This window comes from Chenopodium album, chromosome 5 (assembly GCF_948465745.1).
Source record: "Chenopodium album chromosome 5, dcCheAlbu1.1, whole genome shotgun sequence".
In the NCBI taxonomy this organism is placed as follows: Eukaryota; Viridiplantae; Streptophyta; class Magnoliopsida; order Caryophyllales; family Amaranthaceae; genus Chenopodium; species Chenopodium album.
The window spans coordinates 14,806,778-14,832,610 of NC_137838.1; the positions used below are offsets into that span (position 1 = coordinate 14,806,778).

The 25,833-nt window shown below is 39.4% G+C and overlaps 3 protein-coding genes across 3 annotated transcripts; 2 read left to right on the plus strand and 1 right to left on the minus strand.

Annotated features, from left to right (window-relative positions):
- The first annotated feature begins 926 nt into the window (after positions 1-926).
- LOC145632644 (uncharacterized) lies at positions 927-8,595 on the plus strand. Its single transcript, XM_081684993.1, has 11 exons — positions 927-4,884; positions 5,249-5,355; positions 5,512-5,624; positions 5,724-5,886; positions 5,980-6,053; positions 6,201-6,287; positions 6,471-6,599; positions 6,701-7,259; positions 7,373-7,484; positions 7,594-7,735; positions 7,835-8,595. Exon 1 carries the CDS (start codon positions 927-929, stop codon positions 4,713-4,715), a length of 3,789 nt encoding a protein of 1,262 aa, XP_081541119.1. The 3' UTR covers positions 4,716-4,884; positions 5,249-5,355; positions 5,512-5,624; positions 5,724-5,886; positions 5,980-6,053; positions 6,201-6,287; positions 6,471-6,599; positions 6,701-7,259; positions 7,373-7,484; positions 7,594-7,735; positions 7,835-8,595.
- Positions 8,596-9,434: 839 nt separating this feature from the next.
- On the minus strand, positions 9,435-13,888 carry LOC145631963 (dihydrolipoyl dehydrogenase, mitochondrial-like). The gene is made up of 2 exons (XM_081684204.1): positions 13,495-13,888; positions 9,435-10,885 (listed from the first exon to the last, which is right to left on the minus strand). Exons 1-2 carry the CDS (start codon positions 13,768-13,770, stop codon positions 9,635-9,637), a joined length of 1,527 nt encoding a protein of 508 aa, XP_081540330.1. The 5' UTR covers positions 13,771-13,888; the 3' UTR covers positions 9,435-9,634.
- Positions 13,889-19,866: 5,978 nt separating this feature from the next.
- Positions 19,867-21,621, plus strand: LOC145632645 (uncharacterized). Its single transcript, XM_081684994.1, has one exon. It carries the CDS (start codon positions 19,867-19,869, stop codon positions 21,619-21,621), a length of 1,755 nt encoding a protein of 584 aa, XP_081541120.1.
- Positions 21,622-25,833: the final 4,212 nt, after the last annotated feature.

Sequence of the window (25,833 nt, forward strand, 5' to 3'; positions counted from 1 at the left end):
AATGTTGATGTTTGGAAACTATTTATTGGGATGTGTCTAATAATAATGTCTGTCTCATACTATAATGATTTTCCTTATACATTATATACTTCCTCCGTTTTTTTATTATTGCACCATACGGGTTGAGTTCTAATATTTTGGTAGTGGAAAAAAAGTAAGAGAGAGAAAGGTAAAACTACAAAATTACCGATAAACTAAAAAATAAGTGTGAAAAAGCAAGGGTATGTTGGGTATTTGTAGTGTGAACACAAATCATTTTTTTCCTACAGAGGACATGGTGCAATATTTGTAAAACTTCCTAAAAAGACAAGTGGTGCAATAATAAAATAACGGAGGAAGTATATATTACCAATATCACTAAAAGTGGAGAACGTGAACTTGACACAAACCTAAGAATTGTCCAACTTAATTTATTTTTAATAAGTTAATAAGATGGACCCTACTAAACCAGCACATTTCACAAGTTAAGCTAATCCAGCTCCGCAGGTTAATGCTTGAGAGTAGAGGGAGATGCAAGGAGGGGTGATGAATAGTGTAAAAGTCAAAGCGAGTTAAGTAAAAAAGAACGGAGGGAATATTTCTTTCCGCCACACAATAAATTACATAACATTCAGTTTTTAAAGCATTTGTCAATAGATAAACTAACTAATAATTACTATACACTCCTTTTTTTAAAGCATTTGTAAATTACCCTTTTTTTTTAAAAAAAAATGTTGGAATAAAGCTTATTAGCTTGATAAAGTTAAACTAACAAATAATTTCTTTCCTATGTAGGCCAAAAAAAAAAAAAAAAAGCTAAGGTCACCCTTTATTTATAGATGGACGTAGAGCTCGCATTTCTCACCCACCAAAAAGAAAATCATTCAATTTTTATTAGCTTCATACTTTCTCGCTCAGGTTTTTCTTCCTAATCACTTTACTGAATAATGGACGTTGCTACTGCACTCACTGTTGCCGAGATGTTGTTTGCGACATTACAGAGTGCAGAAGTTCGAAAGCTTTGCTCCATTCGTAATTACGATTCTGAACTTCAGAAGTTGCTTGATACTGTTAATACCATCAAGAATTTCCTCCTGGATGCTGACTCCAAGTGTCAGGAGCTGACAAATGAAGGCCAATACTGGGTCCAGAACCTCAAGGATGCTGTCTATGATGCTGATGATCTGTTGGATGAATTCAACACCATTGCTCATCAGTTGAAAGGAATGCCTGGTGGTAAGATTTCTAAGAAGGTACGCCGCTTCTTCTCCTCTAATAACCAGCTGATATTTGCTGTGAATATGTCAATAGAAATTAAGAAGCTTAGGGAGAAGTTAGGTAGCTTGGCTAAAAACCATAGTGATTTTGGGTTTAGTGAGCTTTTTAAGCCTGTGAAAATTAGAGAGGAAACATGTTCGTATGTGTATGAACAGGATATTATTGGGAGAGATGCTGACAAGGAGACCATTGTGGATTTGTTGTTAAAAGATGATTTGGAGAATGATGTATCTTTTGTGACTATTGTGGGGATTGGAGGGTTGGGTAAAACTGCTCTTGCCCAACTTGTGTTTAGTGATCGTAGGATTAAAGATGCATTCAAAGGTGAGATGTACTGGGTTTGTGTGTCTTTTAATTTTGACACGAAAGATATCCTCAGTAAGATACACAAGAAGGAGGAGCGTACATTTGAGGATCTATCTAGGAAAGTTCGAGAACAGATTGAAAGGAAAAGATACTTGCTTCTTTTAGATGATGTATGGTCTGAAGACGGTAGGAAATGGGATGAGCTTAGAAGCTTCTTGATTTTAGGTGGGAGGGGAACAAGGATCTTGGTGACTAGCCGCTCCAGAAAGGTTGCAGGGGCTATTGGAGTCTATCCTATTCATGAGTTAGGAGGTCTATCAGTTGAGGATTCTTGGGTATTGTTCAAGAAGATATCACTTGGACAAAGGAAAGACGAAGCCGTCACTGATCTTGTTGAAATCGGCAAAGAAATTGTGAAGAAATGTGCTAATGTGCCTCTGTCCATAAGGGTGACAGCTAGTTTGTTGCGTAATCAAGATATAGCCACTTGGCAGTCTTTCAAAAGTAATCATTTGGCTAACATGTGTGGTGGTGAGGACGGCATAATGCCAACGTTGATGTTTAGCTATTATCACCTTGCTCCTGAGTTAAAAAGTTGTTTTAGCTTTTGCTCACTTTTCCCTGAGGACTATATCATTAATAAAGCATACTTGATTCGTCTTTGGATGGCACAAGGATATCTTGTTCCAAGTGCTAAAGATGAGAGCATGGAAGATGTCGGTGAAAATTATATATCAGTTTTATTGCATAGATGTTTTTTCCAAGACATTAGAAGGGACGCTATTGGTGAAGTTTGTTCGTTTAAGATGCATGATCTCATGCATGAGCTTGCTAGAAAAGTAGCAGCAAAAGAGTCGTTGACATTGACAGCTTGTACAAATGATTTAGAAGGGAAAGTTCGTCATCTATACATTGACAGTAATGATGAAGATATGATGAGTACCTGGTTTCGCTCAAGTAATTGTCCAATTAAAACATTACGTACGTGTTTGATGAATTCTAAATCCACGGCTAGTCATATGGATGCAATTATTTCAAATTGCCGTCGTTTAAGGGTATTGAATTTGTGGGAATTTTCGAGTATTAGGAACTTACCAGATACACTAGGTAAATTATCACACTTGAGGTACCTATATCTGTCAGAATTTTATGAATTGGAGATGATCCCTAAATCGATCACCAAGCTTCACAATCTACAAACATTAATATTGAGTGGTTGCAGGAAATTAAAGGAGTTGCCTAAGGATACAAGCAAATTAGTAAATCTTAGGGTGTTGGATATGCATGGCTGTAGGAGCTTGACTCATATGCCAGAGGACACAAGAAAACTAGTAAATCTTAGGGTGTTGATTGTATCAGGATGTAACAGCTTGACTAATATGCCAGCAGGGATGGGAGAATTGTTACAGTTGAGGTACCTTGTTCTGCCAAGTGATTATAAATTTGAGATGCTTTCTAAATCGATCGTCAAGCTTCACAATTTGCAAATGCTAGACTGTGATTTCAGTATTTTAAAGGAGTTGCCTGAAGATACATGCAGATTAGTAAATCTTAGGAGGTTGGATTTATCTAAATGTAGGATCTTGACTCATTTGCCACAAGAGATGGGAAAATTGTTACATTTGAGGTACCTTAATCTGTCAGGTAATGAGGAATTGAAGATGCTTCCTAAGTCGATCACCAAGCTTCACAATTTACTAATTTTAAATTTGGATTACTGTTTACGTCTAAAGGAGTTGCCCGAGGACACGTGCAAACTGGTAAATCTTAGGGTGTTGGACATAGAGAGATGTCTCAGTTTGACTCATATGCCAGCAGGGTTGGGTAGATTAACATGTCTTCACACGCTACCAACGTTTATATTGAGCAAGGATGATGATAAAAAAGGCAAGCTTAGAGACTTGGCAGCTCTAATCAATAATCTCAACGGTGAACTCGAAGTTAAAGATTATGAGTATGAAGAATATCTGACATCTAGTACATGGTTGCATGTAAAACTAAAGTCTTTGAAGTTAAGTTGTGACCTTTTGTCTTGTCACCAATTTCATGAGACATTGATGGAGAGCCTGTTCTGTAATAGCCAATTCCAGAAGTTGGAGATGGAGAACTATTGTGGTACCAAATTGCCAAGTTTTTCGTTAGGGCTTGTGAGTATCGAATTGAGAGATTGTGATAAGTTGATATATCTGCCATCATCACTGAGTCAACTTTGCCATCTCAAATATCTTAGGCTCTGGTCTATGAAGAAAATGAAGTACATAGAGTGTAGTGCACCATCTCCATCAGCTTTATTCTTCCCGTCTCTTGAGATGTTAGATGTAAGATGGATGCCAGCATTAACGAGATGGTGGAGGGATATTGGATGGACGGAGAAGGAAGCTGTTTTCATCCCGTCATTTCCTTGTCTCTGTGAATTGTATATTAGAGGTTGCAAGAGATTGACATACATTCCTCCATGTCCACTTTTAACACATCTGGAGCTTATAGACATCAATGAAGCGCTAACATTTTGCATGAAAGAAGGCGCAACTCAAAGCAATTCAATCTCTTTGAAGTTCTTGAGTTCAGATAATTTATGCGTTTTCAATTCCCTAATTAGGGATGGATTACAAAGCTGCTCCTCTTCTCTTCAAAAACTCAGTTTTTCGAATTGCAGGCAATTGGAGAGCCTGGAAATAGAGAATCTCACCAATCTAAAATCCCTCTCATTATCAGGCAATATAGAGGGGATGCCATGGGAATCTCTTCACGCTCTTTCATCCTTGGAAATAATCAGGTGCAAAGAGGTAACGATACTGCCAAAGGGGATTCAGTACTTAACCTCTCTTCAATCCCTCATTCTTCGTGGCTGCGACAACTTGGAAGACCTTGGGGAATGTTTCAACTCCCTTACATCTCTCAAACAACTTGATCTTTCGTGGTGCAAAAAACTCAAATCACTGCCTGAGGAAATGCGACACCTCACCTCCCTCACAGCCCTTAAAATAATATATTGCGACAAACTGAAATCACTGCCAGAAGCGATGCTACACCTCACCTCCCTCACTACACTTGAAATAGGTACTCGTAATGAGCTTGCCGAAAGATGCCGGAAACCAGATGGGGAAGACAGGCCCAAAATATGCCACATCCCTAATTTGCGTATATATTGAAATCGCCCACTTTCTCATGTGAGGCATTTTCGTAAATAAACCAATAACTTTATTCAACTGTAAAGCCTACATGATTTATTTACGAAAATGCCCGTATGAGAAACAGCAAATTTCCCATTGAAATCTACCATCGTCAACATTATAGTCACATACGCCTCAAAGAGTTAAGGTAACATCATATTATCTTTTCAACACATTTATTAATATACTGTAGTTTTTGCTTAACCTTCTTAATAACTAGGTTATTAATGTGCAACTTTGTGGTATATGATTTATGTATTTTGAACACTTTTTCTGAGTTTAAATTTATATTTTTTATTCCAATATATTTTTATTTTATTAATAAATTAATCGCATTATTGAGGTCTTTTTTAAAAAAAAAAATAAATAAAGTAAAGTGATGCTCAAATGTCTGAAATGGAGCAGCTTCAGTATATTATATAGTCTTCAACTTGATTTTGTCAGATAATTCTATATTATTGATGTTGAATGTTGCTCTTTTTTTTTTTTTTTTTTTTTTTGGAATGAGTTAGGCAGCGAGAGGAGGTCTACATACCTGACTGATGGAGGGTGCCCATGCTGGTATTCAGATATTGGTAGCAGTTCATGCTCGAAAACAGAAATTTACTGATGTCTAGAGGTATCTAAATACCATTACATAGTTCATTATATCAATTTAATATAAATGACTTTAAGATTAAATTTATCTTTGAATTTAACCAAGGGAACTGAAAATATTATACTTCCATTTGCTTTCTGATGCATCTATCAATCTAATTGTTTTGTGATTCTGCAGAAACTGTGTTGGTATTGAATTTTGAGTTGCATTGTAAAGCCGTGGTGATTTTTAGATGCAAAGGATGATAAAGTTTGTGATGACCTTGTCAAGAAGCTCTAGCTTTCTTTCATGTAAGCTGCTTATAGTTTTATCACTGCCACTTTTTTCTTCTTTGAAGGACCTTGTCATTTCACCAAAGATTATAATATATGCATTTCGATTTCTTGCAGCTCTCAAGTAGGAAATATGATTAGATGATTGTAATTTTATCACACTTGGCTGCAGCAACTGAAGATCTATGTACTAAATAAATTTTTGATTTTAGCAGTGCCTCAAACAACAGATTCTCTTATAAGCTCAAATCCCTTGGGGTTATGCAAGTCCAATGAACATGTATGTTTACTTGAATTTGGTTTTCATTAGTACTTTATGTTGACTCTGGTTTGTGGTTGGTACTACATTCTAATATTCATCTCTGCATTACAGGGTACATAACCCTTGAAAATGCTGGTTCATGGATGTCTCTACTTATATTGGAAGCTCATTGTTGACAGGATAATGTACATTTCTACTCCGAATTTGATATGGAGCTTCAGTACAGAAGTCATAACATCTGGCCCTTAGGCTATTAGCTTAACTTGTCTTTGCCGGATAAGTTCTATGTTGTTGATGTTGATTTATTTTTTTTCTTTGGGTGAATGAGTTAGGTGAGGGGAGGTCTACATACTTGAGTACCTGACTGATTAGATGGTGGTATTGGTCGCAATTCATACCGACTGATTGGATGTTTAGAGGTATTTAAATACATAGTTTATCATCGATCAAATTTGACTGAGTTTAAGATTAAACCTGCCTTTGCTTGGAATTTAACCAATGAAACTGAGAATATTACATGGACCATATGTGTATGCTTCAGCATTAGATTTCCATTTGCTCTCTGATGTATCTATCAATCTAATTATTTTATGGTTCTGCAGAAATAATGTTGGTAATGGTTATTTGGCATTGAATTTTGAGCAATATTGTGAATCCGTGGTGATTTTGAGCAGCAAAGTGAGGATAAAGTTGTGTGACGACCTTGGGAAGAAACTCTTGCTTTCATATATGTAAGCTGTTTTAACAAATTTGTCATGCAACTTTTTTTTTTTATTGAAGGTCTTTGTCACTGCAACCAAAAATTATAATATATGCATTCCATTTCTTGCAGCTCTCAAAGAGGAGATATGCTTAGGTGATGGCCTTATGTTGGTTTGCAATCTGAGTTACTAGATTTACACAGTGCTTCTTTTCCAGTGCCTTGTCATAACATTGCCTTAGAAGTAATTCTCAAGAACGGGGAACTCCCTAGCTAATTCGTGTTGAATGCTGTTCAGTTTTGAATCAGACCAGGGGCGGCCTGTACACTTGGACTGATTGTCTGCTTTGGCATTTGTCGAAGTAAATATTGGAATTGTGAGAAAGATTGACCTAAGCCTGAGGATTTCCCCTGTTCGTTCATAATTTATCAACAATCAATAGCCTTATTATTTAAGTCTGAAAGGATTTCTGAAAGGTTGTTATTGTTATAAAATATTCCAAAGAGAATGAGCTGGAGATGCACTCTGCAGCCTGCAGGTAAATAGATGTGATATCTTTTTATTGACTGCTGCAACCGAAAGATCTTTGTACTGAATAAATTTTAGGTTTTTGCAGTGCCTCAATTGCCTGAAACCAGAGATGTTCTTATAAGCTCAAAACCGTTGGGCTTATGTAAGTCCAATGAACATGTACGTTTACTTGAATTTAGTTGTGTTTATGTTGAATCTGATTTTAAGTTTGTTGCAATGATGCAGCAGAGATTTCATATCTTACATGAAATGACACTTAAAGTTTACTGCAGGTTGTTATTGTGATAAAATTATTCCAAAGAGAAGTAGGAGATGGTAGAAAAATTGTGATGGCTCAAAACCCTTGGGCTTATGCAAGTCCAATGAATTTGGTTATATGAACATGTACGTCAGTACTTAAGTTCACTTGAATTTGGTTTTCAATAGTTCCGTACGTTGATACTGATTTCATGGCTTGTTCTGTTATATTCTAATATTCATCTCTGCATTACAGGGTATAACCCTTGAAAATGCGGGTCTGTGAATGTCTCTACGTATATTGGAAGCCCTGAAGCCTTGGATCTTACGGTTTCTCTTATGCTCTTACCATGCGATGACTAGTGCCGTTTGAAATGTCACATTAACAAAACATGCAGGTTAGAAGCACTATCTGTTATTTCTGTTTAATACTTGCATAACTGCTTAACTTGTATACATGTGAAATATTGCTAATTTTTGTACATGGTTTTGCACAGTGGATATTCCAGCTCGTTCACACAGAAATCCATGACGACTCAGCACATGGGAATCAATTTTCCCAAATCGACGTAGAAGATCATGTGGCAAACTTGAGATCATGGTGCTAATAACTTTTGAATCAACAGCTGCAGTTCCAGACTTCCAGCAGCACGTTTTACCACTTTGCTAGAGCAACAAGGAGATAACAGCTACTGATGATCCAGCCCACTTAGGCTCTATATAGCAGTAAAGTTGGAGGTAGTGGTTATTAGCGTTTTGATCAGGTCGAATGGGCTACATCCTCCAAGTAGAAGAGAATAACCCCAACAACGCTGATATTTTTACCGTTTGACAAAACCTACTCAAACGTTACCTCTATCACTATCCGCTATTTAAACCACTGAGTTGTTGGAAATAAGGAGCACACAGAAGCATCTCAGACACAAAATAGAGGAAAGTCGAAGAAGAAGAATGGGAGGTTCCCCATCGAATATGTCTGGTTTTTCACCTGATCGGGACCCAAACGAAAGTCGGTTGACGCCTAATTTTGACACGTTTCTGCCATCCCATGCTCTATATCCAATGGTTAGATTATACTTTTGTCTCCGAATGTTGATAATCTCTATTTGTATGGAGAATGGTTTGTTCCAAACATGTTGTTTGATGTTGTAAAGCCTCCAACATTTTTTGGAGGACAACTTGGTGTACCCATTAATTATTGAAGTGGAAGGGCTTGGTGCCGGCTTACGGTACCCGTGGTTTTTTCCCGGATTGGGTTTCCACGTATATCTCGGTGTGCTTTACTTTTATTGCATTTGAGTTATTTAGTATTGTTTGTTGTTGTCCATATTGCGTTTGCTCAAGATTAGTAGTATTTTTCACATTCTACAACACATTAGGAAAAATGAAATCGTTGTGCTTTCGCTTTTGATTATGTATTGTGTGTGCATCTTTCCCATTTTTCCTAATGTGTTGTAGAAATGTAGAATGGAAAAAACTACTAACTTTTGTATTGTGATTATCGTTGTGCTTCCGCTTGTGATCATGAATGTGTGTGCATCTTTCCCATTTTTCCTAATGTGTTGTAGAATTGGAAAAAAAAAAAAAAAAAAAGCTACTAATTTTATGTATTGTGTGTGCTTTCCCATTTTTCCTAATGTGTTGTAGAATGGAAAAATGAAATCAGTGTGTTTCCGCTTGTTATTATGTATTGTGTGTGCATCTTTCCCATTTTTGTGATTATGTATCGCAGTTTTTTGTTTACATCACGTTAGTTATATTAGAAGCACAAACCCATTTGTGCCGCCAGTGTAGTACCAAATATAGTCAAGTTCAAGTGCCAAATTAGGTCGTTTCAGAATACAAAACGTTCTAATTTGGGTCTTGCAATGCTGACTTCTACTCATCCATCACTCACATTAAATAAATAAATTAATAATAGGCAGAGAAATGCTTGTCTTTAGACTCTGAACATTGACCAAGCAGAGGATTGAGAGGACTAGCCTCCCTGCAATTAAGGAGATGAGCTCAGAGAGCTAAAACATGCAAGCAATTGTAAATCTGGATTATTTGCAAGTTAAGAGAATACGTTGTTTGTAAATACTGGACAAGCATCAATGCAAAACTATTGAACCGTTTATTGGCTCGTCTTCATAACTCAAAATCAATAGTAATGAGATGCATATTGACAACATGTAATCATGTATCACAGTTATTTGCTTCTGCAAAGATAATTATCATCGTATGTGCCACAATGGCATCAAAAATCTTGGAAATTAAGAAATTTGGGACAGTAATGAGAGAGTAAGCCATGAAATCTAAATGTGGATGGCTTTGTCATAAGTTGCCATCGCAGCTTCCTTCAAAGCCTCACTCATGGTTGGGTGTGCATGGCATGTACGTGCGATATCCTCGCTCGATGCCCCGTATTGCAATGCTAGAACAGCTTCATGGATGAGTTCACCGGCATTAGGTGCCATAATGTGAACTCCTAGAATCTTATCAGACTCCTTCTCAGCCAAGATCTTGACAAGTCCTTCAGCGTCATCGATTGCCTTGGCTCTACTGTTGGCCATGAATGGAAATTTACCCACACGGTACTCAACGCCAAGAGTTTTTACCTGCTCTTCGGTCTTACCCACAGAAGCCACCTCAGGATGCGTGTAACAAACCCCAGGGACCAAGTCATAGTCAACATGTCCATGCTTTCCTGCAATAAACTCAACACAGGCAACCCCATCCTCCTCTGCCTTGTGGGCCAACATGGGTCCAGGGATCACATCTCCAATGGCATAGACTCCAGGAACATTTGAAGAAAATCGTTCATTGACCAAAATCCGCCCAGCCTTGTCCATTTCTACTCCAAGGTTTTCAAGTCCAAGCCCAGATGTAAATGGTACTCTGCCAGCAGAGACAAGAACTACATCAGCTTCAAGTACTGTTTGTTCACCACCAGCTGAAGGCTCAACAGTCAGCTTCACACCATCCCCAGAGGTGTCTACGCTAACAACCTTGGTCTTCAGCTTAAACTTCATTCCTTGTTTCTCAAGCGAGCGTTGAAATTGTTTGCGCACTTCACCGTCCATGGAAGGAACAATATCTGAAGCAAATTCAACAACAGTAACCTCTGAACCAAGCCGGCCCCACACAGAACCCATCTCAAGGCCAATATAGCCAGCACCTATCACTACAAGCCTCTTGGGGATTTCTTTTAAAGCCAAAGCTCCTGTTGATGATACAATTTTCTGTTCATCAATGGTAACTCCAGGTAGAGACTTGACATCAGACCCAGTAGCCACAATGATATGTTTGCCTTTCACAACAGTATTTTCGCCTTCGAGAGTATCCACAGACACTTCAGAAGGAGAGAGAAATTTGCCATAGCCCTTCACATACTTGACTTTGTTCTTCTTAAACAAACCCTCAATACCTCGGGTCAGATTAGCCACGGCTTTGTCTTTTTGGCCCATCATGGCAGGCAAATCTACCTCAACTGAAGAGAATTTTACACCGTGGGAAGCAAAAGCATGCTTCGCTTCATGATACATGTGGGAAGAATGAAGAAGTGCCTGAAAAAATCATGCAATACTACAAAGGCTAAGATATACAAGAAAACTAAGGGAAAAAATAAATTGGGAGTAAAATGCAGAGCAAAATTCATCATAAATGAAACTAAAGATGAAAGTTGCCTCTAGCATCTGATTATATAAACTTTGAAAAACAGGCACTAAACTTTTGAAGTTTTGATAATCAAGGAGTATGTTTGATGTGCAAGTGACTAGTAAGAAGCTAGCTTAGGGCACCCCATTTCAAACTCACCCTTCAATTAAATCTAACCCCTTTGCAAATTTCAGCCAGCAAACTCAACAATTATGAAACCTAACACTTTATCGATATACACAACAAATAGACACAACCATCCATCCATATAATGGGTTAGTCAACATCATTTTCTTTGGCAACCCATTAAAATTATAAAAGTAGAAGACAGTAAAAGGAGAAAAAAAAAAAATCACCACTACAACACAGCTATACATAATAGAACCATACAACCCAAAAATCATATGTTTGGATAATAGGGGCAAAAAAAAACAAAAAACAAATCCAAGTTATCCAGCACAACTGAATCATACATCCTCCATCCTTTAAAAAAATTTAGTTTATTGCAACATGTCCTTATTGCACATAATTAATCTTACTCATCTCATCACAAGAGTACCTTTTAATTTCTCTATCTCTCTCTCATCATCACATGGACTCCTAAAATGTTGCAATACAAAAAGAATGGAGGAAGTACACCTCTGATAACCAATTCCCTCCCCCCACCCAAAAAAAAAAAATATTAAAAAAAAAAAAATTAAAAAAAAAACAGAAATTTCCGGTGCGACATCATACATACCATGTGTACAGCTGACTTTAATCAGTTACTATCATACTCCCGAAAATTCAACTGTACACATAAGATGGTTTGCATCCCTCCTCTAATGAAATAATATTGCCCATTATGCTTTCTTCCTTATTTGGGCAAGTTCATGTCTCTAATGCAATGGACCAGCATGAAGAATGGACTAATTACAATCAAACTCATTAATAAACACGATGGAAAAGTCATTACTGGCAAGGACTAGTGAATAACAGCACACTCAACTTATAATAACTACTTCAACTCATTAAGTTAATTTCAACAATAGTGGACTCCAGACATGCTCCTTCATTCTTATTCCCTTATCTCCTACTTAGAGACATATATCCCCTTGCCCATCCTAACACTTGACAATCTTTCTAATTTTGTTGAAATTTAAATCTTTAGAATTTTCTGTCGTAACATATAAACGACTCATACAATCTATAGAGACACTTCATATGTTATTCAAATTACTATCGCCATTTCTTATTATGTGCAACAAAGGGGTATCATTTGTGAAACATAAAGATATTCTTTTGTTGCACATAATAAGAAACGGAGGAAGTAGAATTTATTCTATCTCAGAAACAATATGCAGCAAAGACTTCAACCAAATATGTTATACACATGAACACCATGTCAACACTCTAGAGTAAGGGATTCAAAGAATAACACAAGCAAAAAAAGGTCAATGACCCTAGAATCAGTAGCTTCTCAATGATAAAGAAATCTTGTCATATTTTTAGTGCAGCACGAACAAGATCCCACGCAGACTGCAAGAATGGCACTACTCAAATAAAAGAGGAAAATTATTTTATTCTAATTATGAAATACGAAGTACGTAGCTAGGCATAGGCCCAAGCACATCCCTAGGTTTGTTGTGGCTAGTAATATAAAAGTTTAGCCGGTGAATACAACTTATGTCTTTCTTACATTCCCCAGACGAACAAGAAAGAACATAGTTTTAATTAGTAAAGAATTATAATTTTGCATCTTAGTTTCTAAGACACAGGATTCGAGTATGGCTAAGAGATACATTCCAAATGCACACACTGAAACCTGGTAGCCATATGCAAGGATTGTGAGCCTAACTCGGATAGGATGATGAAGAGGAACACATATTGAGCTAATGTGGAAGGATAGGCCTTTCAAAAGAAAGATATAGATGTTATAAGAATACAAGAAGAGATAATAACATGTGTCTATCACCAACCCAAAAGGGATTGCATTCTCGCGTCAATTACATACCTTTCTAACAATCATTGTCACAAATCAATCATTTTTGTCATGAGTTACAATAATATTAAGCTTAGGTACCCTTACACCAGATTAATATCACTTCCAATTCATAATAAGCATCAAAATTGCAACAATCAAGCACAGCATAAACTGAAATTCTATAAATACTCATTAAAAACCTAAACCACAGTTGAATTAATAACTTTATATGTTCTCCCCAAATAACTTAAATTTCCTTAGATTAAACATACAAGCAATCTCCATCAAACAATCCTAAAATCCATAATCATAAAATCAATTTCCATTAAATTAGATAACTGAAAAAACAGAACAAATCAACCCACGTGTAACCAAATCTACACTATCGCAAATTCACAATCCAGTTGACCAATTAAAACAAACACAAAAACACCCAGATTCCTTCAACTAGCTAAAATCACCCCCAATTATCATACCCAGATCTAAATCAAGCCAAAAAGATCAAAATTCAACAAACCCTAAAAAACCAAAATCACTAAAATATCCACCAATTACCTTAGAAGGAATACAACCAACATTAAGGCAAGTACCACCAAGAGCACCACGCTTCTCAATACAAGTAGTTTTAAGCCCAAGTTGAGCAGCTTTAATGGCGGCAACATAACCACCAGGACCACCACCGATGACGACGACATCATTGTCATCGGATCCAGAAGAGAAGTAGCGAGAAAAGGAGGAGAGAGAAAGTGTGTAGCGAAGAGATTCGGTGGAGCTGCAGAGGTTTTTGGAGAGAAGGGTGGATTTTCTGCGGGCAATGCTCGACATCGCCATTGTTGACGCTTTTTTTTCTTCTTTTTCTGTCGCTTTGGTTTTGAAAAATGAGGAAATAAAAGGGCTAGAAAATGTGTAGTGGTATTGTTATTGTCTTTTAGGCTTTGGTGAATGGCAATGTGTGAGTGTGTTTTTTTTGGGTTATGTAATTTTTTGGAGGAGATGATAAAGTTTTCAATTTTTTGCGGCCGCTAAGAGAGATCATGTTATAACGTTTTAGTGGAGTGATAATTCTAAGGAAATTTTGTCAATAACTACCAATTAAAGCACGTGTTTTGAAAACAACTATCTATTAAATTTTTTTTTTAAAAGAACTACCATAAAGATACAAAAAGTTTAACTAGCACTACCACTTTAACAATTTTGGCTAAAATCTCCGGTATTTGGGTCTCACTTTTTATCACTTTTTACCTTTATGAAGGGTAATTTAGTTAATTTAGATGATGATTTTATGAGGTAAAGGTAAAAAGTAGAACCTACATGCCGAATATTATAGTTGGAATTGTTAAAGTGGTAGTGCTAGTTAAACTTTTTACAACTTTGTGGTAGTTCTTTTTAAAAAAAAATTAAATAGGTAGTTGTTTTTAAAACACGCACTTTAATTGGTAGTTTTTGACAAAATTTCCTAATTCTAAGGTGATCAAATATTTCCTCTGTTTTTTTTACTTGACCCGCTTTGACTTTTACACTATTCACCATTCTTTTTTTGACCATCTTTTGTAAATTATATGTAAGTAAAAACGTATTCATCTGGGATCTTATTAGATTCATCTCAATAAGTACTATCATAATATATCATTTCGATAATTTTTACTTATGAGGAATTAAAGTTATTGGTCGTTAAAGTTTTGCATTGACAAGCGTGATAAAAGAAACAGGTCAAGTTAAAAAGAACGGAGGAAGTAGTTTTTATCACCTTAAGCCATATGACATGACTTCATCTAAGTCACATACTACCTCCGTTAATAGTTATGTGCAACTTTTACCATTTTTGTCCGAAAACGACAAACATATATAGCCGTCGTGTTATTGCAGAACATCACCATAGCCTTTATAAATTGAGTGATTGGAGTTCGTATTAATGGAGTCACCGACGGCCTTCCGGAATCTCCTCTCAACCATGGAGATTCTCTCTCTTTTAAAAATCCCTTTTCATGGAGTCATCCACAAAGATTGTCGTGATGATGGAGTCACTTTATTTGTATTTATTGAACTTCTGGCAAGTTCAGACTTCAGAGATTGTCGTGACGATGGTCGAATAAGTTAAAGAAGATGATGAACAGTAACTGTTGTTATTGGTGATTGCCACATAAACACTTGTACATCACCAACGAAAAATTGGTCTATGTGATGGGGTGGGTGGGCGGGGGGAATATATAAACTACGTGGATATAAGGCTTTTGCCAATACACAATATGTAGGTATTATCCACAAACAAAAGTGGTAGTTACCAGAATATATTAGTGGTGGTGGTCATTCAAATGAGAATGACATCAGTAACTTATATTTCATTATTTCATCACCGTAACAAAATCAATGACACACATGTTTCGGATAAACTTGAACTTTATATTACATATTGCTATTAACGTATACAACATATACACATATGTGTATAGGTGAATGCACTACATATATATACTATAACCGCGATGCTGCAACATGTATACTTATGTAGTAGGGGTGTAGACATCTACTTTTGGCCTCCTGTCCCGACAGGAATGTGTAATGACGATAAATAAAGTCATCTTCGTGTTGGATTAAAGTGAAGAATACTTATGGATAACTGGTTAAGCCACAAAACACAAAAGACTAGCCCAAATTAAAGAAAAGCCAAAACAAAGGTTCAATTAACTAAACCTGATCATAATTAGGCTTAAGCCCGTGCTTAAACCCTAATAATGACAAATTTAGGAACGCCTAGGTTAAAACTTAGTGTTGCCGCAGAAAAAGCCGCGCGCATCTCACAAAGTCGCGCTGGGCTGCCGCGCGCAACTATTTCAGTTGCGCACGACACCCAGCGAAACTTCCAGAGTTGCGCTGCAGAAGATTTGTAATTATAAGGAAATTATACGGAAAATATAAGATCGAATCTTACCATAAAGCCACGCGCAAGACCAATAGTTGCGCTGCACATAGCAACGCAACTCTATAACTTGCGCTGGGTTGCCGCGCGTAACTTCATCTATTGCGCGCGACACCTGCTGCGGCAGATTGCTCAAAACCCTAAACCTAATCCTTCTCTATAAATACGAGCTTAAACCGAGGCTTCAATAGACAGAAATTAACCTAAAAACTCTGGCGAATTAACTTGTGAACTTGTGCAACCTAGCCCTCTTGTCCTAAACACTCACCCTTTCGATACTTTGTTACTAAGGTGGTGGTTCCCCAACAAGAAGGTGTCCATAAGTGTTCTAAACGGAGATCTAGCAAAGAGAAGTGGTAAATTCCCGAGCACTTAGTTTAATCACCTTTATTTTCTTGTTTAAAAGGACTTTAACAAATTAATTAGTGTTGTTTGATCACTTTTAAAATAATTAATTAATCAATTCCATATAGTATCTTGCGTTAAATAAAGACTAGAATTGAATTAAATAATTGTTGGTTGATCACCTAAGCCAAGGCGAATCTTGTTTATGTATTGTTCTTCCACGAATTTAATTAAATAAGAATAACGACTTTGCAATGTAATTCCTACATGAATTAATGCTTGTAAATAAAATCAACTAACATAGTTTTAGGTATCACGTTGCATATATTGTTTGGTGATGAAATTGTGAAAAAGGAACGTTATCTTAGTACCCTCGCTCCCGAACTCATTTCTGGTTTATAGATCAATTTGGGCATGGGTAAACTTATGATTTGGGCTAATTATTCCATGAACTCCACATGGAAGAAAGGCATAAACGAGGTTTATGAGTTTTGCCTAAAGCTCATTGGCGACTCCTACTTGTTTCTTATAAAAAAGGGTGATGATAGAATCAATTCTAATTCAAGGTCCCTTAAACAGTTAGGAATTCAAATCCTACTACACCTTAACAAGTGTAAAGTCCTAGGCTTTTAAGTGGCCAAGGGCATTTAAGGAGAGTACTCCTTACGATGGGATCACCCTCCTTACAGTGGCGACTCCGCTGAGGACTTAGAGGTTACATGATTAATTCGTATTTATGGTCCAAGGTATCCAACACTAGGTTGCCTATGGGTTGTAACGAGAATTAACTTGGATAATCTCTAGTTAGAGAGCGAGACTTGAACGCATAATATCTTCCTTTTGCACAAAAGTAAAAAACCATGCATAAGCATAGCACACTTAAACCATTGGGGATTGGCTCATTGACTAGGGGTCGCCAACATTAGGCGTCTATCCCAAAATCAATAACAATCATCCGACCCATATCACCAACAAAATGTTGAGAGGGCGATGTCATGGGTCAACACGTTGAGTGATTGATTTATGCGTCGTTTCTTAAGGTATGGTACCTTTGGACATCTAAGCCTTTTTTTGACCTAAGAATGGCATTGCGTGAATCTTGACTTATAACATGCTTATGTGATTATGTGACTATGTGCAACGTGTTAGGATAGTCTTCTTTTTCTTTTTTTGGTCTAGGTTCCCAATTACGAAGTTTTCTCTTCGTGATTTAGCGTCATATTCAAAAGGATAACATAAAAAAAAAGGGGTCAAATAAAAAATCGATTAAAAAAAATGCTCGAATTTAAAAAAAAATACTACGAGCAGGTGGCGCGCGCAACTCACGAAGTCGCGCGCCCTCCCAGCAAGTTATTTTGTTGCGCGCGATAGCCGCGCGCAACTTAGTAACTTGCGCGTGCCCACTGGACGAGTCAGTTTTGATTTCTCAAAAAACAAATTGACTTGTCCGAATAATATCTTCATTGAAGAATTGTTAAGGGCAATGTTATCTGTTTGAGTATATTTTGCGTCTTTTTTCTTTTTTTTTTTCTTCAAAATCAAGCGTATCGATTTACTTATCCTTTCGTACTCCTTTAGGGCCGGTTTTCAAGCTTGGGAAAGAGGACCCCCGGGCACTCGAATTCTACGTTTACCACCCAAAGATCAACCCCTTTCAAACCACTTTCATTCGACAACTAATCCTAGTCCAACAACAATGACAACCGTCGAAGAACTTCAGCAAGAGATTATTCGTATGAGAGAGGAAAAGGCTCAAGAGGCCGAGGAGAGGAGAATTAAGAAGATGGAAAATGCTGGAAAGAAAAAAGTTGAAGCATTAGCCTTACAAGAAAAGATGGAGCAACTATCCATCAAAGAAAAGTCGTTAGAGAAGCTAGTTCTTCGTTCTACAATGGGGAACAAGTACTTTGACGCAGAAAAGTTTGCTCCTCCCCCAGGACTTGCTTTACCAGAAAAGTTTGTAGCTATGGACTTGCCAATATTTAAGGTGACCAATAATCCACAAAATCACTTAATATGTTTTACTGGCACTATGGCACTAAAGGGAGTTGATCCTAAGCTCTATGCTTTGACTTTCCCTTTATCACTAGTACTAGACCCAACTGCGAGAGAGTGGTACTATGGGCTAGATCCAAAATTCAAAGCAACATAGGAAGATGTAGTTTCGGCTTTCATCACCCAATACGAGAGTAACGTAGAGTTCAAGTCAACTTTACGTGAGCTCGAGATGCTTAAGCAAGGCGACGATGAAGGTTTCCTTGCTTTCTATGGTAGATGGCGAGAAAAGGCGGCCCACCTTGCCCAAAGGCCTCCTGAACTCGAGTTAGTACAAAAATTCTTTGACAATTGTCATGAAAAGTACAACAAACATCTATGTTACCTTGGTCTAGACACTTTTCAAAAGGTCTATTATGTGGCTTCTAGGATTGGAAATGATCTTGCTAAGGAAAAAACAAACAAACCTCATTATCATCATCAACCTAAGAATAAATACAAGAAGGGGAATGATAATGCATCATCCTTTATTGACGTATTTGCGACTTCCACGCAATACAATAACACTAATCGATATGATGATCCTAGGAAAAGATGGACAAAAGAGAGAAAATTTACTCCATTTCCTGTAAGTTATAAAGAATTGCTAGAAAAACTAAATGAAAAAGGCTTACTTGCCCCAACAGGGCCAACACCACCCACTTCACCAGAAAAGAGGTTTCCTCAATGGAATGGTAGTGCTTATTGTGCTTATCATAGAGGCGTTGGACACGATACTGAACGTTGCTGTGTTTTAAAACACAAAATACAAGATTTAGTAGACGATGGGAGAATTCCCACGCCTAAACCTAACAATAATGCATCCCCCTTAGGGGTGTTTCACATCGAGGAATACTGTTATGGATAAAAATATGTAAGAGTTAGTCAACGGTAGTCAATGAAGATCAATGAAGAAGACTCTCCTCGACGAAGCCGTAAGCTCGACGACGCACTGTTAGCATCGACGGAAGACCAAGTCAAATAACAACTCCCTATTTTTTAGGAACCCTATTTTCAGTAACTAAAATCCGAGAATCAGGGGCATGAACTTATCTCCTTGCAACGGCTAGGGCATAACTTGGCAGACCGTCTATATAAGGGTTGCAGCAACAGCAAACATGGCATCAGTTCCAAGTCTTCATCCTACATCACAAACTTGTAATTCAATATCATTTTTTGGCATAGTGAAATTTTGGTAGATCCTCATTCTACCCGCGGTTTTTACCTTCTTTGGATTTTCCGCGTCACCAACTCCTTGTGTCATTTATTTTTCTCCTTTATTTTACATTATATTTTGCTTAGTTGATCCGTAGCCTAGATTTTGATATTCAATCCCACTTAACAAAAATTAGCATAAACAATTTGGCGCCCACCGTGGGGCTACAACTAGGTAAAATCAAAAAATTTCTCACTAAGCCTTCATCATGTCAGCCGACGAAATGACCCCAGAATAGTTAAAAGCTGCCTATGAGAAAGTTCAAGCCGATCTCGAGGCTGCTAGGGAATCTAACGAGCGTCTCAGCAAGGAAAAAGAAGCGTCAAAGTCCGATGCCGCCGCTCTCCGCCAACAGCTGGAATCCACCCAAAGCAATCGTCGCCGCCAGCCGAGGCAGCTAGACCTGATCCCCAGAATGCCGTCGTTCGATGTCATTGAGTCCCCCCATGATACCGATACTGAAACCAGTGGCGAGGAAATGGACGTGGACCCTCCCGTCAGAAATCCTGGGCAAGGAAGCATCCGGACTCCAGGCGACGACCAAGGTAACCCGCAACCTGATCGAACTGAAATCCTACTCCAAAGGTTGGTTGCCCTAGAAAAGCAGAATTCCAGGGTCCTGTCAATGATGAAAAAGATGCCCGGCGTGCCAATCCCCGTCCAGCGAGAAGCCCCGGATGGATTTGCAGCTACCCCTTTCTGCGACGAGTTGGCTTTGGCCCGGATTCCCAGAAGATTGTCGCTCCCGACGTTTACGTCGCTATATGATGGAACGACCTGTCCAGAGCAGCATGTCGAGTATTACAAGCAGCGAATGTGGCAAGCTTCTATCCCGTTCGAGTGCTGGGAGGCATGCATGTGCAAGTCATTTGGTGCGACGCTGACAGGCCCCGCCCTCAAGTGGCTCGGCAAGCTTGAACCAGGTAGTATAACTAGTTTTGCTATGTTAGTTAACAAATTCTACTCCCATTTTGAAAGTAGCAGGCAGTTCGACAAGCAGACCAGCGATCTATATCGGATCGTCCAGGGTCCTAAGGAGACCATCAGAGCCTATTGGTCCCGGTTCAATAAAGAGAAAGTCTCGATCAAGAATGTCGACAACAGGACTGCCATTGAAGCCTTCCTCTGCGGACTGCATACGGATTCGGATCTGTATAAAGATATGGTCAAATATCCATGCTCGACGTTCGAAGAGGTCAGGACCCGAGCCGTGGCTCAAATGCGCTTCGACGAAGATATCGCCAATCGCAGCTCCTATCCAAGCTCCAGAAGTTCGTCCGATCGAAAGGCCGCCAGCAACCCCCGAGGGTCATGGCGACCTCAGCCTTACGAGGCGACAGGTAAATCACGTTCTGTTAATGCTGTGCAGGTAGAGGATATTCTCGACGCCCCCCAGTATCCCGATATATCGGAGTATGGCTTTGACGCGAATATCGTAGCGGTAGTGAAAGAATTGGAGCCTTTGGGAAGCAAAGTTCGTTGGCCGTCGAAGAGCAACAAGCCAGAATCAGAGAAGGATATGAGCAAATGGTGCGAGTTCCATAGTGATCATGGCCATAAGACGGAAGACTGCTATGCCCTGCGAAGAGAAGTCGCCTTCCAGCTGAAGAGAGGCAACCTCAAGCATCTGCTAGGAAAAAAGAAAAGCAGTGACGCAGGTCGCCGTGAGCCAGAAAAGACGACGACATCCGGACCTCCCAAGCCCCCTGTACCCAGGGTAATAGTTAATGTTATCACTGGTGGTTCCGATATTTGTGGACTAACCTACTCTGCAGCAAAAAGGGTCGCAAAGTCGACAATAGAGAATGCAGTTGTCCCGGACGAGATCAGAGACCCCCTGGAAAAGAAGCTAGAAGCAATGTCGATTACTTTCGACGATGATGACGTCAACAACATCAGCAGGGATCATGAAGATTCTTTGGTAATTTCTTTGGTCGTCGGGAATTGTCTGCTTCGAAGGGTGCTGGTCGACGGAGGAAGCTCCGCAAATGTCTTGTTCAGGAGAGCCATGGAAGATATGGGGTTGAAGGATAGCGACATCACCAGAAGGTCGACGACTCTGGTCGGTTTCAGTGGGGAAAGCATGTCAACTCTCGGAGATATAACCCTCCCAACCTATGCAGGAGGCCTAAACCCTCAAACCAAATTCAATATCGTAGATTGCCCATAAGCCTATAATGCTATATTGGGACGACCCTGGATCCACCGATTAAAAGCCATACCTTCCACTTATCACCAATCAATCAAATTTCCTACCCCGTGGGGAGTCCAAGAAATTAAAGGAGAGCCCCGCGAAGCCAAACACTGCTACAAAACAACCCTTAAACCATCCATGAGAACAGCATAGCAATTACAGCATGGCCCGACACCAGACAATCCCAACGACCTCGAAATCGACGAAATACCCTTAGACCCTGATATGCCTGATCAAACCGTTCGTGTCGGAGCCAACTTAAAACCTGATCTCAAAAACAGCATATTAGCCTTTCTCCGAGAGAACAAAGACTGTTTCGCCTGGTCGCATAAGGACATGACTGGCATAGACCCAAGCATCATCTCGCATAAGTTGAACGTCGACCCCAATCATAAGCCCGTCAAGCAAAAGCGTCGAAAGTTTGCGCCAGAAAGGAATAAGATCATCAATGACGAGGTGCAGCAGCTGATCGACACAGGAAAAATAAGAGAGGTGAAATATCCAGATTGGCTCGCAAATGTTGTCGTCGTCAGCAAAAAGAATGGCAAGTGGAGAGTGTGCATCGACTTCACCGATCTCAACAAAGCATGCCCTAAGGATCCGTTCCCGCTCCCGCACATCGACGCCATGGTAGATGCAACGGCAGGTCACGAGCTCTTAACATTCATGGACGCCTACTCCGGTTGCAACCAGATCTTGATGCATCCCGATGATCAGGAGAAGACGGCATTCATGACCGACAAAGGTATATATTGTTACAAAGTTATGCCATTTGGACTAAAAAATGCAGGTTCGACGTACCAGAGACTCGTCAATAAGATGTTCAAAGACCAGCTAGGAGAGACAATGGAGGTATACATCGACGATATGCTGGTGAAATCTAAAAAAGCCAAGGATCACGTCGATCACCTCAAGCAAACCTTCGAGGTATTGCGGAAGTATGGTATGAAACTTAACCCTACTAAATGTTCATTTGGAGTATCTGCTGGAAAATTTTTGGGCTATGTAGTAACACAAAGGGGAATTGAAGCTAGCCCTGACCAAGTCAGAGCCCTAATAAATATTCAATCCCCTCGAAATGTTAAAGAAACCCAAAAATTGACAGGACGAGTGGCAGCATTAAATCGCTTCATCTCCAGGTCATCAGACAAATGTCACTTATTTTATAAAGTTTTAAGAAAAAATAAAGGTTTTGAATGGACTGACGATCATGAGAAAGCTTTGCAGGATTTAAAAAAATACTTAATGACGCCACCCCTCCTGTCGAAACCCAAAACTAACGAACCTCTGCAGCTTTATATTGTCGTCAGTACTGTAGCCGTCAGCGCAGTCCTGACCAGAGAGGATGATGAAGCTGGGAAGCTTCCGGTTTACTACGTAAGTAAAACCTTGCTCCCAGCCGAGGTAAGGTACACTTCCTTAGAGAAATCAGCCCTCGCCTTATTTACTGCTGTTAAGAAACTGAGGCACTATTTTGAAACCCACCACATAGTGGTGATGACTAACTACCTGCTTAAGTCTGTCTTGAGAAAACCAGATCTGACAGGGCGTTTGGGTAAATGGAGCATCTCGTTGAGCACGATGGACATCGAATACCAACCTAGGAAGGCAATTAAGTCCCAGGCTCTCGCAGATTTTGTGGCTGACTTCAGCCCCAATTTACAGGTTATAGCCGACAAAGAGCTGGAAGAAATAAATAGCGTCCAAGGCAAAGAAAATTGGGTCTTATTCGTCGATGGATCATCCAATCAACGAGGAGCAGGACTGGGAATGGTGCTAAAGTCGCCACAAGGGGACATGATAGTAAGGTTTGTATCTTGTGATTTTAAAGCAACTAACAATGAAGTAGAATACGAAGCTTTGATTGCAGGAATGACCGTCGCCAAGGACTTAGGCGCAACATCCCTGGATGTGTACAGCGACTCTCTCCTCGTCGTCAGCCAAGTAACAGGTGACTTCGCAGCAAAAGACTCCAAAATGACAGCATACCTTGACATAGCCAAAGAAAAATCCAAACACTTCGATCCTTTTACCATCTCTCAAATTCCAAGAGATCAGAACACCCAAGCCGACGCACTAGCAAACCTAGCCTCCGCCCTCAAAAAAACCGCCTTCACAAATATCCCTCTAGTCCATTTACAAAAATCGTCCGTATCTTTTAAAGAAATCCTACCAGTCGACGACGTCAACAACGACGATGACTGGACCAGACCAATCATAGACTACTTAACCAAAGATATCCTACCCAAGGACAAAGCAGAATCGCGAAGGCTAAAATATAAAGCCTCCCGGTACCATATCATCGACGGAGTCCTATTCCGCAAATCGGCGTCGGGGTTATCCCAAAGATGCATCCGAAAGAGCGAGCAACAGTCCATCCTCAGCCATTTACACGATGGGATATGTAGCAGTCATGTCGGAGGGAGAAGACTAGCCAACATCGCGAAGCGACAAGGGTACTTTTGGCCTACACTTCATGAGGAAACAATGCAGTACGTGATTAAATGCGATAGTTGCCAGCGATTCGCCAACACCGTTCATAAACCATCGGAGCCCCTCCACCAAACATTATCTCCGTGGCCCTTCATGAGATGGGGAATGGACATCGTTGGGAAGCTACCCGCGGCGCCAGGTCAAAGAGTATATATGTTAGCACTAACTGACTATTTTTCTAAATGGATTGAAGCAATTGCTTTGAAACAGGTGACAGATAAAGAAGTTATTTTGTTCATATGGACTAACATCATATGCAGGTTTGGAATTCCATCGGTGATCGTCTGTGACAATGGATCACAGTTTATTAGCGACAAAACTCGTTCTTTTTTGCAGAAATTTCGCATAGAGTTGAGGACGTCGACACCAAGGTATCCACAAGCCAATGGACAAGCTGAGTCAAGCAATAAAGTAGTCATGAAAGCCATTAAGAAAAGGCTGAAGGCAGCAAAAGGCAAATGGGCTGACGAGCTCCCAGCAGTTCTATGGGCCAACCGGACAACGCCGAGAGAGGTAACGGGGCAGACGCCCTTCTCCCTTGTCTATGGATGCGAAGCCGTTCTGCCAGTCGAGGCCGACTTTCCAACGTCAAGGTTCGGACTCATGACGGAGGAAAGGAATCAAGAGGAAATGGAAGATAGTCTGGACGCGGTTGAAGAACTAAGAGAAGCAGCTTTAATCAGAATGGCAGCACAGCAGCAGATCGTCGCTAGGAGCTTCAACAAAAACGTCAAGGCTAAAACGTTCCAATTAGGGGACTGGGTACTAAGGAAAGCATTCCAGAATACAAAGAATCCGGCCGACGGAAAGCTTGCTCCCCCATGGGAAGGGCCATATGAAATTACTCAGGTCATCGGCAACGGTGCATATCGATTAACTAATCAGCAAGGTAATCCTGTTCCACGAAGTTGGAACGCAACCCATCTCAGAAAATACTACTTTTAAGCAGACGGTAAAGAGTGTTCGTCGACAAAATGGTAATGTCTAAACTAAAATATTCTACTTATTTTGTTCTGTCAAAGTTTTTATTACGATTAAGCGTACTGACTTAAGCATCGGAGGGCCGTTGGCCGTGCCAACGGCCAACGGTGCTTTAACCACATTTGTTTTGCAGTACAAGCGACAGATGGAAACGTTCCGCTAAGAAAAGAGAAAGAACGACGACGGACGACAGCACCCCTAACAAAGCAAGCATAGAATTTTTACAACCGACAGTCGAAAGCGCAACGAAGCCCAGGGCAACATTCGACCTTAGCGTCTGACGCCAAACACCCGATACCTGAACCAAGAACTAATCTTCAGGATTCAGCGTCGACGCTGGGACGCAAGGGGCATTGGCAAACAAAGCAACAATAGGCCTAAAATCACAAAGTCTTCGACAAGGCATATTGAATAGCTACAAAAATATATTATTAGTAAAGTGTGTTATCTTAAAGAGTTAATAAAAAGTTTTTGTTTCTCAAAACATTTTCACTTGTTGATTTCCCATTTTTTTTTTAACAAATTTTACTACCCATTGATTCATCCCATTTTTTAACACTTTTTGCCTTACGTCCACAGCAAAAGTAAAGGAATACTTAGCATATTAAGAAAAAGCAAATCGTCAAAGGGAACCACTTGCCCCCAAGTGGAACAAAAAGATACAAGTCAAATCAAAACATAAATTCTGCAAGCAAAAGAAAAACATTGTTTAAA